The following is a 15,561-nucleotide window of genomic DNA, read 5'->3' as shown; positions in this document are numbered from 1 at the left end:
TGATTTACCTATATTGGTTTGAAATTAATTATTTTAGTTGTGATTTGTAATATTGACGAGCAGTTTTGTAGTAAGTAAATTATGCAAAATGTTATAGGTCTACATAGGTAATATGCACAATTTGCGTGACACACCCTTCTTTACCGAAGGTCAATTGAAAATCTCTTTCTATTTTTGTGAGGCCGACTTGCTCTTGGACTTGGATTCACATTTGTTAACTGTCTTTTGATCCAGGTTAGTCATTAATCTTGTCTGAATGTGAAAAAACAAAGTGGCTTAACGCGTGCACAGCGTGTGCCCGAATTCACTAGTTGGCTTCTGAAATTAGATATTTGTACTATCTTGATCAAGATACGGTTATACCCTATAGTAAAATAATATCAAAATATTTTTTATGATTACCTATAAAATTTATTTGTGAAGATGTTAGCAAATTCTTTTTGTTAATTTCGATAAATCTGATTCGGAATTCTGATCGAAAAATTCATTCCATAATTTACCTTCTACGAATATCAATATTTTTAGAGAGTAAATTTATTTTAATCGAAATATTTTGTAATAAGTACCTATATCAGACCTTAGCTTACACACACTTCGTCACTCATAAAGTTCGTCTCATAAAAGCACTGACTTTTTCAAAGATGCCTCTAGTCACCTTTCCTGGATTTTAAAATAAACATGGGGTGTCCTAGGTCAACTGACACTTTGTTATAGTCACAAAGGGCTAAACTCACGTGGGTTTACTCAGGTGGATGAGCACAGATTCAAGGCATCCACTACTCGCGTTATACAGGCTAGACAATTTCTCAGTTATGTCATAAAGTAAAAAAGGTTCAGTTCACTAGAATCAAATTAATATTAGTTGCACGAGCGTTTTAGGAGAAAAAATGGCATCAGTTAGGCTAAATAATAAGAAGAAAAGAAATACATGGTCTTGAACTTTGATGAAAGTTTGAATTTGATAAATAGGTATTCCTGAAAAAAGGGTCTTCACAGATTTGTTTCACTAACCATTAAAAGTTTGTGAGAAAATTAACAAACCTTTTTTTTTAAAACCTTAGTTTTCGCGAATGAATATGATTGTGAAGTGTGGCGTTTTCTTTTTTACATAATTTAACTAATAATAATTGACATTGCTGATCATTGCTAGTTATTTCACTCTTACCTTTTTAAGAATCCTATTTTAAGAATGTAGGTAGTTTGTTATTTTCAATTAGTTTTCATTTTTTTAAATTAGTTGTAGTTTAATGTTCGAAATTATTATATATAAACATTTGTTACAAAATATAATAAAAAAGTTATTTAAATAAATTTATTCTTCTTCTTTCTGAGTCGTTTCGTGACATTAGTGACCACTCTTATCGCTTTGTCAATTAAGATATTGATTTATTTTTGTTCTAAACTATTATTTGCGTTTGCTTGTTCTTCTTTTGATCCACTAATATATTTGTCCTGCATTTGACCTATTACTGTATTCTGGCGCTAATATAGGCAAACATTTATTATGTTTGAACACAGAGGCGATATACAATACACACATACCCTCACATTTACATGATGGTGTCATAAACGTTTACGCAATTAACGGGCGTGGGTGCACGTTCGAGGTAATTTTCCTAATTGAGTGAGCTAAACCACAACACAAACTTCACAGAAGTAAACTTAATTATTTAATAACAAAAATATGATTATTGCGTTACAGGAAAAATAATAAATTGTGTAAATATATGAATAATATTTCAACATTAAGTGTTAGGTGTACTTATAGATTCTAAACTTTTGATATAATTAAAAGCTTTCTACCTAGATAAATAGGCAACAGCAAGCCCACCTAATAGCTAAGCTCTGCGGTGGTGGTGTAGTGGTTAATCCTGAGGATCGAAAGGTCCCAGGTTCGAATCCTACTCGTGCCACATGAGTTTGTATACCAATCTGACTCATATATAAGTAGTTTTCGTAGATCACCACTTGCTTCTGGTGAAGAAAAAACATCGCGAGGATACCTGCACACTTGTTGATTATTAACTTGTGTGTGAAATGGAGAAGGCAATGGCAAACCACTCCATTAATAATGCCAAGAAAGTTGTTACGTGTGTTTCATACCACGTAATGACCACGACACTCAGTCATGAGGAATACGACTATGAAGAAGAACATACTCTGGAGTAAGATGTCCAAACCTAGTTTTGATGCCCATTTGGTCTACCCTATTTCATATATTTTCCATTATGAGTTTGGGGACTTTTGGGGTAAGGTCGTACCTATATAACCTAGTTTTACTATAGTAATAACTGTATTTTGAGATGATCTCAGTGTAGGTATATGTTGCAGTCAAAACTCTTATCCGGTCAAAACAACTACTTTTGTCTAAAGAGGCTGGTCAAAAGCAGAATCTCACTATCTATTGGTGAAAACCGCAGGAAAATCTGAACAGTAGTTTTTGACTGAACTGACAGACAGACGCGACAGAGGACTTTGCTTTATAATATGTTAGGATAAAGATTTGTGGTATTGGTGTAAAATATTGTATAATATATTTTTAAGAATATGTTAAATATTTTTAAATATCAACCAGATAGCTAGATTAAAAGTTACGAGACATATGTTAGGAAAATGGCTCACATAGGTAACTAATTGCATTAGTATGGCAAGTGAGCATAGTCGATTGGTTGATATAGGCAGTGCTTGGCACTTGTCCAAGCTGCAGAAAACTCCGGTTCCTAAAATTGCATAAAATTTTATCAAAGCTATATGAATTGCTCGAGTGGAAATAGAAAATTCGAAATATCTCTTATCGGATTTTTCCGAATTTTCACTAAGTTTCATATTTGCAAAGCTTGGTAAAAACTTTTGGAAATGCCACCATAGCGAAGTTTATTGTAAAAGTTATACCGACATAATTCCATGGAATTCTGACAAGTGTTATTTTTCAGTATTTTAGAAATTAATGCAATATTTATAAGTAGTAGAATGTGTATCTATCGTATGAGTTTTTCTATTTTGTATTAGCTTTAACTTATGCGTTTTAACTTATATTTATTTACTTATTATATACTTACCTGTATTCTGGATACTTATGAATTTTAAAACACTCCTTGCTAGCTCTTAGCTAGCTCCTTGCTGTTTAGTCGCTAATAATTATTATTTTTTATCTAAATCCCACAAAAAATGAGTAAAGTGCCTATCTTAAGTTAGACGCGAAGGGCAAGTTTGTCTGAATTGAAAATTGGAACGGAACCCTTCTTGTGGTCGTGACAGGCTACGAGGCAAGTTATAATCGAATCGGAGAATAATATTTGAGTACGTTAAAATCGATTTACACTAAAGGTGACGCACGTTCTATCAAACAAAACAACAAACCGTGTGGCGGAAAATCACCACTCCACGAAATACTGAAGGGTTCAATAGCCATATAAGAATTACACCTGTATATGTACCTAAATACATAGGAGTGTATATGGCCATGCCAAACCCTTAGTTGATCGGTTAATATCCAAAATATTTTCTGACATATTTTTAATGTTATTGAGTTAGTATTTTTCAGTCACTGATATGTGAATAATACTTACTAGGAGGCCATTAGGTATCCAGATAATTTCTAACAGCTTTCTTTTTTCGCAATTTTTGCTAAAGATATTTAAAATATGTTTTTTAATAATACCTAATTGCTGCTTGATCCGCGGTTAATATAAGTATGTATTAAGTCTGTGTTCCGCGCTGTACCTACCTAGTTTTCAGTGTATTGGAAAACAGTTCGCCTTACAAATAGTTTCGAATTAGATTTTTCTTGCGTTTAACACAAACTACTCAATGTACTTAGTGTTTAGGTTCTACGTTCATTCGCCTCGGGATCTGTCCGAGTTTAGCGACAGCACAGATTATATAATACTTCCAGTAGCCAGCAATAGATAGATATATTATATAACTAGCGGCCCGTCCCGGCTACGCTCGCGTAAAAACCTAATAAATTATACACCTAAACCTTCCTCAGAAACCACACTATCTATTGGTGAAAACCGCATGAAAATGCGTGCAGTAGTTTTTGAGTTTATCGCGGACAGACAGAGCAGCGCGGCAAAGGACTGTTTTATAATATGTAAGGATAGTGTAAATCCTAGTTAGTAGTGTATAGCCGGCATGTCATCTAATGCCGGTTATCTACGTACAATTTCGGCACTCAACAGATGCAGAAATATAGTATAGTTTGTTTGAGAGCTTTTATTATGATATTTATTATATTTTATATGATGTATATTAGTATGTTATAAATTTATTTCTATTTCTATTATTTATCGCAATAAAAATTCAACAATGTAAGTCGAATGTGCTCAAGTTCGCCAAACTATATCGCGATAATGTTTATATCCGGTACAAAATAGTACAAGTTCGCCAAACTATATCGCGATAATGTTTATATCCGGTACAAAATAGCTCTTAAAATTGCCTGCCATCTGTCGGAAAAAATCAAAACAAAAAGTTTGTGTGTGTGTACCAATAAGTATTTACTAAACTAAGAGTTGTGATAGCGCCATCTGTTGGTACTTTAAGTTAATAAATATGTTTAGGTAAAGTTATATACCAACAGAAGTAGATGGCGCTAAATGAAGTTCCGGTCGTGTCGTGCATCCATATTTTCTGTGCCGTTTGTATCTGTCTCTGTCTAGACTGTCACTTCACTGTACTGACTGTGATTGTCAATGTTAATAAATAAGAAATACTAGGATAATAACGATGGATGGACGAATTGGACGACCAAAAATAGGAACAGGAACTAACATTAAAATCGCTTGGAAACCAATAAAATAGTCACATTTATTTGATGATACAAGAACTAAATGAAATTAGTCGACTGGATGTAATACATTTTACACTTGTAACAATTTTGGTGAGTTTATACCTTTATATACAGTTGTGTTGATGAGGATTATATAGTAGGGTCTTTATGAAGAACATCTTGATTGAATGTATTTTTAATACGTAGGTACTTACCGTCCAGTCCATCCCTCAAGTGAACTGCTCCTGTGCTCGGGCTTACATTTCTTGTGATGAACATTATTTAGTTTGTTCTTGATTTTTATACTCAGTCTTTTAGGACTACTTGGTAATTTTACACTGGACGACATATTAAGTGATTTTAAATTATTATTTCAATATAATATCTATTTTTAATAGTAATTAATACATCTTCATTTCATAATGATATTAATATGTATTATATTATTTTCAGAATTTAATATGGAGAATTTAGATATAACAGAGTCTGAAAACATAGAATCTGATGGGGAATTTGCATTTGAGACTGACCACCTTGTGCTGCGAGGCAACAAAGATTACTGTGAACTACTTAAGTACATTGTCAAACTAGAGGCACAGAAAGTGAATGCATTGAAAGACATTGAGCAGCTCGCGGAGGCTGAGAGCAAAGCCCTAGCAGACCCATTAAAATTTGTTGAAGATTTAAAATCAGGTAAGGCTAGGTTTCCACCTCGACCAACATTGGCTGATATGCCTAATATAGATTGGAATCAATATGGTATTGATCCGTCAATGTTTGACAGTGATGGAATTATGGATACGAAGCCCAACCCTGATGAATTAGACACCATAAAGGTGAGAGGCAGGAAGTTTACTGACAGTAAACCTGAGACATTCAACCAATTATGGTCATGTGAGGAACAAAAGAGATTAGAAGAACTTCTAGAGATTTACCCAGAAGAACCCATTGAGGCACGGAGATATAAGAAAATAGCAAGAGATTTAGGAACTCGAACACCAATTCAAGTCATGTGTAGGATTCAGAAGTATTTTGCTAAATTGGCTAAAGCTGGCTTACCAATCCCTGGTAGAGCACCAAAACGTGTGACTAGAGATAAAAATAAGTCAATATTTTACAAGAAGTCTACATTCTTTCCTCAATTGCATGTTCCAGTTAAAATGGAAGATTTAGACAGTAATGATACTCAAGAAAGTTATGCACCTAATGACAACAAAAATAGTATTAAATTCAAATTAGGGTTGCTAAAATTAGCAAAGGAGCAGAGGATATTAGATGAGACTGCACCTGTATATCAGACTAAAACAATGTGTGTGGGCTGTCAGAAGTCTGGGTTTCTTGGCGCAAGGTGGACAGACAATGCTGGGACTGACTACTGTACGGATTGTGTGGTCAAACTGTTACCTGCAGAGAGATTGATCCCTGTGAGAGAAATCTCCAATTAAAGTATCTGTTATTAAGCTAATAAATGTTTTAAGTTTTACCTTTTTACACTCTTTTTCTATTTCCTTATATTCAATATATTATATATTTAAAGTAAGTAATTTACACTATTATTTGTAGAACATTGAACAGCTCAGCTTGTCATTTATGTCCTGGCTAAGAGGGAGTAAATTAAAAATTCAAACTCATTCGTTCATTTGACTACATAGGAATAATGTCATATTTACACACTTTAAAAACCACTGTTACTCGTACATAACTAAACACAAGTATTCCACAAAAACCATTCATCCGATTATAAATACTCGTCACTTTAACTAAATTACGAATCTCCGGGTGGATACGTCTGTACTGATGCTCTTAGTACTTGAATCTAATCCAATAAGCTATAAATAAATGGATAAGGCATTGCTTTCAGTCATCAGCCCCAGTCTCCCGCCGCGAGTGCTGAGGCCCACTGGCATGGAACATTGAGCACGGCCCGCTACTGGTATACCCTATTAACTAGATGTGCTATAGTGATTGGGGATGTGTGTTTGATCTCGGTTAATCATTCTGATCGGCTGCTAAGTTCCGTATAGAATTTAAATGGTTGACATCAAATCTAAAACAATATTATAGTTTGTGTGTAGAGGCAGTAATATTCGGACCAACCGATTTCTAAAATTATTTTACCAGTAAGAAGCTTTTATCTTAATACAGAGGTATAAGCAAATTTGTCCGTGTTTCCTGAACCGTTTCTGGGTGTACAACCTGCTACTACCTACAATCATGTCTTTCACCCTTTCTACTGACTAGGTATGATACGAGCTTGCATTCTTTTACTTCAAAATTATGTGAAGAGAAATAAATGCATTTATTTATTTATTTATTCAAAACTTAATCATTTTTATCGCCTCAGTAGAGTACCTAGATCACAACACAATGCGATCTTCAAACAGTCGCTGAACCAACTGAACTTTGATAAACAGTACTAAGCTAAGTACAGTACTGGCTATAGCACTTAAAACAAACTACTTTTGTGTCTCTTTTATTAGGTATCCAAGAAAGTGTCAAGACCACAACTTTAGTGCATTTGTTCTTTCTCTTGTTAGAAAATGTATAGGATTTGAAGTCGAAGCGCGTGGGGACTTCCACTCGATATTGACGTGGGAATTGACAACATTTTAACCCGTTACAATGTATAAATAGCACATCTGCAATCGTAGAACTCTACAGCTGTGTCTAATGTAGGTAATTAGGTAATTAACTGAATGAAATACAATGGGGGCTGAAAGTTGTAGTTGTTAGTTGCAGACTCGGAGCCTCGTGTAACCCTCGAGAAGTGAATTTGTGAAGGAATTTAGATAGCTTAATTTATATTTTAGTGTTGATCAGTAAAGTTCATGTTGTATTTGCAAGCGTAGGTACTACAGCTACAGTCCACCACTTACTGATGCCCTGTGTTCGATTTAGCAAGTCCTTTTTTCAGGACATAGGTACTTAGGTACCTACTTACTTAGTTTATTTCTCTTTTCTCCATTACGAGTGGAAAGACTAATTAATTTGAGATAAGAAATAGCTACACATATTATAGTCGGCCACATCTAATAGGCGCTAATAAATATTAAAATAGGTTATTTTTACTTAATTTGTGTTTAAACTAGCCAATCTCTGGAACTTAACAGAATTCTGTAATGTAAATTTCTAGTGAATCGTTGCATAGGTCTAATTGAATCCCTGATAGCGCCTAATCACTGCCTTCCTTTGCTAGCGCGGCGCTAGTATTCAGGGCAATTGCTCTATTAACTATGCATGCAATTAATCTGATGCAAAGCTAACAACAACATACAGACACGACAGCCGCACAAGCGTAAGGTTGTTTAGTAAATTATTTACAGCCTTTGTTTCCGCAAATCGTCTACAAAATATGAAAATATTTTAACGTTCTAATCTTTGGAACTACATAATGTGACATATTATTTGAAAAAAATCCTGGATTTCTCAGGGGAGCGAAGCCGCAGGGCATTGTTGTCAATAACTCTTAGATCATGAGATTTCAAAGAAAATTATACATTTTTTGTATATGAGAAATTTGTAGGTACTTATTTATATTTTAAGTTTATTTTTGCGCCCATTTGCATTATTTATAGGTAATGTGACCTATGGCTAGCTAGCTTTTGGCATTAAGTCCACCTATTCTTTACCTATGTAAACAATACCTATGTATTGTACACTGTACCTATTGTATATCTGATAACTGCCTATGTACCTGGGTATCTACTTAATTCTTTAATTACCCTACGGATTCAAATCTATAACTCACTATTATATTTTATGTGGTGAGTTTCTGGTTACTTACAATAATAAAACTATATTTATATGTGTGCTGTGAATTTTTAATATCTATTAAAGTTCAATTTAAGAGTGAACACACAGTGTGTATTTTAGTGTGGCTAGACATTAAGACTAATTCACTAATATTTGTCACACGCTCCCAATCCAAATAGCACTAGAAGCTGCATCTCATATCAGTGGCATCTAATTGCATTGCTCACTATCACACTACAAACAAATTTAGACTCACCTATGTCCGCTTTTGAACTGATACACTGAAAATAATGAAATATGTCATATGTATGATTTAAACTCAACTAAACAAGTATATCAGAAATCTACCAAGTTTGAAGGAAATAGTCGTTATTTTAAAAAAGGAGAAAATTGGCGACATTGAAAAATTACCTAAAAACCAACAAGCCAAAACATAATGTATCTGTGGCAGACACGTTACATATTCATGCAAAGAAAATCCCACTGCAAAATATTTTCCGGAAACATTTCGTGATTGTGTAACATATGTATGTAAGGTGAAGATAAACATATCGCGCGGACAATGGCGCGCGCCATTTTTAACGTCCACTGAAAACATAAATCTTACTGTAACAAACCGGATCTATCGTTTTGAAACTCTGAAAATGTATGTATATAACTGTTTGACTTCGTTTATTCCCATACAGTCATCAACGTCTTCAGCCTACCAAATATTAAAATTTATTATTAAAATTTTGAAATTATAGGTCAACTTGATATTTTATAAATTCTATATTATTCTGACCATGGTACGATATTTTATTTATTAGACTATTTTCTAGTATTATTTAGTTTTTGTCACGATTATTTTCAAACGTGTTTTTTGCACTTAAAGTTTGATAGGAGATTCGATTGAATTTTCAACACAAAAACAAGCGGGCAAATTCTTATTATACCTAAACTGTGTATTAATTGTCATATCACTGAAAGTACCTAACTAAGTACCATCGATTTGCTGCAACGTGTAAAGACATGACATCGATAAAATAAATAAAGATATTTCTCCCCGCTTTCTAACGGCCATCTGCACAGCACAGAGCCGTGATTGCGACGATTGCGCGCGGTGCGGTCACGCGGCGGGATATTGTCTTGTCTTGGCCCTCCTTCTACACAACACAATGTAAAACTGCAATTGATGAATTATTGTCTTCTTCATTATTTAGATCTTTATAAGCAGAATAAATTATGCTTGTTCAAGTCTATTTGAAATATTTTCACATATTGTCTACCTACTCAAGTCACAGGGCAAGCAAGCATTCAATTATGTAAATCGCATGAAAGTGAGCCTAAAGCATGGAACGCATTCGTCACCGATTCACCATCGTCACTATGCCCCACCTGGGTCTGTATTCATCAATTACAGATTCATTTCACGCTACCGCCCAACGCGCCGCCCTCCTCCCCAACCAAATTCTATTTGATTTGGTCTCAGGGCGAAAATTTGCCTAATCTAGGGTTAACGACACTGCCTTTCAATAAAAAGATTCTCCAAAATGTATTTTAGATTTAAGTAGGACAATCTAAATCATATTCGTTTAGTTTGGTAAAATTTTAAGGTTTTTTTTTATTGGATTGAAAACCGAACAAAAGTATAGACGGACAAACATTCTTAAAAAAATATTTTGCCTTCTATTATAAAGACCCCTTATAATTATTTTACTTAAATATCTTATGTACAGACATAGCCCACTTACAGTTTTATTATATGTAAAGATTTTAATTGAATTTAACTGAAAATTTAAATTTATGCATGTCATGCACATCAATATTTTCAAAACAGGTGACTTTAAGCCTTTATCATTGTTTTTAATTTAATATTTGCAAATACCTTGTTACGTATTATTGGTGTGTATTTACAAATGGTTACACTCGCTATCACCTCTATAAATTCGAGATATAGTTTGTGTCAATAGCGCTCGACCTCGCTTCGCACTTTGCTGTATCTAAGTATAGCGTCGCTTTGGGAATATGCTCCTGTCTTGGGTAAATTTCGGTATACAATGCTTTTTATGTACTACCAAGGCAGCAAATTCACAAATATCTATTCACACGTTTATAACTTAAACGTGTTATTTTAACGACCTTTTAATCCCCGCTTTGAATTCTCAACAGATTTTTCAACTTATTTGTTTTTATCAAAAATTTGTTGGAATTTTTAGGGGAACTACTGAGAATAAATAATGTTAGTGGTTCCTTTAGTTCTCTTCAATTTCGAACGTACAATAAAAGTATCCGTTGTTCCTTCAATGGTAAAGGATCATTAATTAGGATAAGATACAAAACCCAAACATCCATGAAACGTTTCATAAACGATCATAATCATACTGCACCGTTGAAAAATACTTATGAATTATACAAACTCAACAGTTGGTTTTAAATTACGATTTCATAGTATAAAATAAAGTCGCTTCTCGCTGTCTGTCTTTAGCTTGCATCTTTAAAAGTGCTCAACGGATTTTGATGCAGGTTTTTTGATAGAGTGATCAAAGAGAAAGGTTATATGCATAATTTTACATCCGTGCGAAGCCGATTTGCTAGTAACGGATAAATCAAACAGTCCAAGATCACCATAGATTTCTACCTTTTATAATGTGAAATATTTTGGCGACATGCGGAAACTCACGCTTTTATGAAAAGCGTTTACTTAGTTAGGATACAAGATTAAGGTACCTACGCGTGGGAAAACTCTCTCAACCGTCGTTCCATAACATGTATATATTATAATATTAATAAATTCGGGATGGCTATTAATCACAGTATTTTTAAGATACATAAAATTGTGGTTGGATATGGATGGCTTGAGGAGACAAAACTTACGTACTTACCCAAATTGCATTTGTACTAACGAATTACGTTTTCTCATTCACTGGTACATAGGTAAATATGAACTAGTTATAGTGTCTATAGTAGGTCACCTACTTTCGATTATAATACTTATATAAGTTCTATTTGTTAATTAACCATACAATTGAAGCACGGTACTTTTTAATTAACAAAGTAGGTACCTACCTATATTACAACGTAGTTTATTAATTGGCCATAACCAATTATCTATTCCATCCGCTATGTTAGGTACATAGTATTTGAAAGTATTACCTACTTCGAAACCTCGTGAGCATGCGCCGACTTATTACAAATAATCTGGCTGTGTTTAAGCCTATAGAATAGACTGTCTATAATTTGTTTATTGTACACTAAGCACATACTTAGTATAAGAAAGGGGGTTGAAGTAAGGATATGTGTGTCCAGGCTGTCCTGCTATTCATTGATTTTGGTCTATTTATTTTTAATTGGCGACTCAATTTGCGGCTTGTTTTCTTATGCCTGCCCCACACTGACGTCGAACAGTTTGTCACACTTCGGCGGATTCGGTATACATTGCTGGTTTTTCATTGCTGCAAATATAAGCATTTATACTAACTACGCTACTACAAATTCATGCATTCGCGTCGGCATGTGTCTGAGTTCGGCGACAGTGTGGAGCTGGCATTAAATATTAAATCAGTGCCATGGCGTTGCTGTCCTAGCTATCATAGCTGTAAATATTAAACAAGGTTCGAATGGAATCAATTCAATTCAATCTCGACAAGGTTTTTAGGCTAAGCTCTAGTTGGATTCGATTACTTTTAACCATGTGGAACATACTACTTTTGATTCCGAATGTAAAAAAAAATTGTAGTGGGAAAAATAATATAGTAGTAGTATAATTGTATTGATAGAAAACGAGAATTTTTATTTCGCTATGATATTACCCTTATGTGTAGTTTTTTAAATGTAATATACGGAACATTGATTTTTTTCTCACCTTTTCCTCTGTAGCACTGAAAAGCCATCGGAAATTGGAAACAAACAGAGAGATCTAATTGGAGATACGACGTGCGACGAGCGAAGCGACACCCGACTCCTGACACGAGTCAGTAACTAAACGTTAGGTTTTAGAAACAACCATGGGAAAACATTACTTGGTATCATTAAATGCTTTTTTCGAAGAGTTTTATCTTCTGGTAGTTAATTAAAAAATATATAATATCAGCAATGGCAACTTTTTGCCTTAGGTACACCGAAAATCTGGAAGTAGCATTTAATTTGGAACTAACGTCCGGAAGGCATATTTATTTCTGAAACGGAAATGACGGAATAAATTATTAGAAAATAATCAATATCACATGCGACAGTGGAAACGTCTACCAAATACTACCGTTCTTCGAGGACTCGCCGCCCTTCCAAACTTCCGGCCGCCGCGCCGTGGTTGTCGCATCCTGTCTCAACTCAGTTAGATGTTTCTCTCATGGAATTAATTGGTACTCAAAAAGGTTCAGAAAAAACCTTTAGAATACTTCTAAAGGTTTTTTCTTTAGTATTTATCATATTGGCATATGAACAATTCATACACATATTGATCGTATGTGGACATACACATATTTTGGACCTAATTTTGGTATGACTTTGAAATCGTTCAATTGCTCCTTTACCCTACCTTAATCAAACTTACATGTTTATGTGGTTTATATTTTTTATAATTTTAATATAGAATAAAATATTAATCATTAAATTTTCGCGTTTCAACATCAAACGTGTTCATCAACATTTAGATTCGTGGAAGTCAAACGTTTCGCTTCTCATAAAAAAGTTTTGGTGAGATCAAAAGATTTTACGATTTGCTCGTTCAACGTCTCGTCTCACACGTTAACGTAAGTTGTGCGAAAATTCACCCCGAACAACAAAGTAATATTTTCAAGAATTTCGACGAGAGTAGATTTACACGTCCTGGCTGCGAGATAGAAGGCGAACTTATCTTATTATCCGCCGAGGTGGGAACCTTAGTGCTAGTTCGCTTCACCTGCCATATTTTGCGGGAAATGATCCTATTATATTGAACCAACTTCGTAAATGTATAGTTGTCTAGTCATAGTTAGTTCGTAGACAGCGTTGGGCTCTATCGGATAAACGATTACCTAAAAAATCTTTAAATAAAAAAGAAAAATATATTTGTAACATTTGTGAAAAGAGAGAATCTTTTGTAAGTGAAGAAGAGATTAATATGATTTTTATTCATGAGTGTTACGAAATCCATTAAGTTCATTAACGCACTATGAGCGTAGTTAGTGGTTGTTAATGATATATTGCTAATAAATACAATAATGATTTATTTTCCGTAGGTCAGTCTGAGCTAATCATCACTGTATTATCCCAGAACTCTACTACTATTACTAGATAGTATGTTTTCGAGGACTTTAGGTGTGGTCCATAGATGTATAATACGAATTTATTTCAGACTTTGTCAGGCTTTAAGTTTTTCACAGTCTATAGGATAATAAAGATTTATAAACATTTTTCAATTACAAACAAGAACCCTTTTTATAAACATTTTGTATTGACAATTCCGATATATATATACATATGTGTAATTGTGTTTAAAATCATTCACATAACATACATTCCAATTATATTTGAATTAGTGATCTGATATTTGGGTAAAATAATATTGCTATAATTGTGAATTATCGTTTGGTTAACTTAACTTAAACATACAACTATTATAAAACATACAACTATTATCGCGGTGTTATTATTTGGATAATTCGAAAACATTTTTATTTGTTTCACTTGAGTAAAAATATTTTTTTATAAATTAAAAAAATATGAATTACTTGTGTCAAAAAAAAGTATGGTACTTATAGTTAAATAGGTTAAAAGCGGAGTGCGGGAGGAGGCAGACAATTCCGTCCGCTTTTTAACTACAATTTCCTTGTTTCAGTCAAAGAATGTGCTAATAATCGTAGGATTATTTTATTACAAAAGAATCGGCCAACTAGTCCTCAAATTGAATTGTGTTTTCGTGTAGCAAAGGAAGGTACAAAAAGAGGAAATTGGCAGCAATAGGCTCCACTCGCCGTCACCGTGTTCCACGTAATTAACTACTATGACCAAAGGACGGCACAGGTTTTCGTATTGATTCATTAAAGTAAGATAGGTGGTTAAACTTTCGCAAACGTCCTCGATCGCGAGATGGGTTGACCAAATCTCTAACTCCTGCTTACTTCAGTAGACCATTGGCCTTTATTCTTCTTTTTGATGTCATGATGATGATTGATGACGAAACAATGTAAAACAAAATTTTTAATTTTTCAATTACTCGCCACTGCATTAGGTATCATATAAAATTTATGAATTTGCAAATGAATAATACTATACTATAATCCCATATAGGTACATACATGTGTTTAAAAATTTAGGTTTTACGGCAATGCTACATGATGCAATGCGTCAATAATGCATTTCCACTAATATTTTCGCATCGACTCTTATTCCACCGCTTACCTAGGACAGCGGGTTAGAAAGCTACCAACTCTCCCTCGAGTCGGGTAAAAACACGTTATTATCCGGGACATTTATTTACTTAGCCACGTTTCGTTTCGTCGCCGCTCTGTGACGTTGTTTATTTATGAGTTTCTCTCTCTAAGGAATATTCATCACTTCGGCAGAAACTTGTTCGCAATAAACACTTTTATTTGATATTGATAGTTACGGTTACATAAGTAAAACAAAATGTTGTATTAGGTGCATCCACTATATTTAGCTAACTGGCTTGTCTATTTTCAGTTTGTTGTTAAATGCCTATCTATTTATTCTTATAAATTCAACAATTCCATTGTTCAAAATTATACCTTACTTAACATACAGGGAAACTTGTTATAGGTATACTAGTGCATAGAATACAACGATTTCCAAAATAAAGAATCAACTAAATGAGAAGAAAATTTCGACTTTCCATACTGAGTGCGGTCAGATGATCAACCGATTTCTAAGGGAGAGCTCAAATTTTTTTTGTCATATTTTGATATCGATTCCTCTGGATGCCGACTCAATTTTATCATCCGTGCAAGCATACACAATGTAAATGACCCTGTATTAATCGCAAGCTTAAAAAATGCTAGAGCTATGGCTTTTGAAAATGTTTAGAATGTACTTAGACACAAAGCTCCATTTTAATC

General features: G+C 33.9%; 2 protein-coding genes across 11 annotated transcripts in view; one reads left to right on the top strand and one right to left on the bottom strand.

Annotated features, from left to right (window-relative positions):
* The window catches only part of LOC128669919 (GTPase-activating Rap/Ran-GAP domain-like protein 3), a 115,062-nt gene that overhangs the window by 58,344 nt on the left and 41,157 nt on the right, over positions 1-15,561 (bottom strand). Inside the window, exon 2 of one of the 10 annotated variants that reach the window (XM_053745164.1) lies at positions 8,784-8,808. The exons of 8 other annotated variants lie outside the window; for them this stretch is intronic. In XM_053745164.1, the coding sequence (XP_053601139.1) occupies positions 8,784-8,808 (25 nt within the window). Of the gene's footprint in view, positions 1-4,989; positions 5,151-8,783; positions 8,809-15,561 lie in introns of those variants that run through there. One more of the 10 variants, XM_053745163.2, reaches the window with a different exon arrangement.
* Atac1 (Ada2a-containing complex component 1) lies at positions 4,678-6,263 on the top strand. The gene is made up of 2 exons (XM_053745168.2): positions 4,678-4,885; positions 5,228-6,263. The coding sequence occupies exon 2, from the start codon at positions 5,236-5,238 to the stop codon at positions 6,217-6,219; it is 984 nt and encodes a 327-aa protein (XP_053601143.1). The 5' UTR covers positions 4,678-4,885; positions 5,228-5,235; the 3' UTR covers positions 6,220-6,263.

This window comes from Plodia interpunctella, chromosome 5 (assembly GCF_027563975.2).
Source record: "Plodia interpunctella isolate USDA-ARS_2022_Savannah chromosome 5, ilPloInte3.2, whole genome shotgun sequence".
Lineage (NCBI taxonomy): Eukaryota > Metazoa > Arthropoda > Insecta > Lepidoptera > Pyralidae > Plodia > Plodia interpunctella.
The sequence above is the reverse complement of the archived record's forward strand: the minus strand, read 5'-3'. Positions and strand labels throughout refer to the sequence as shown.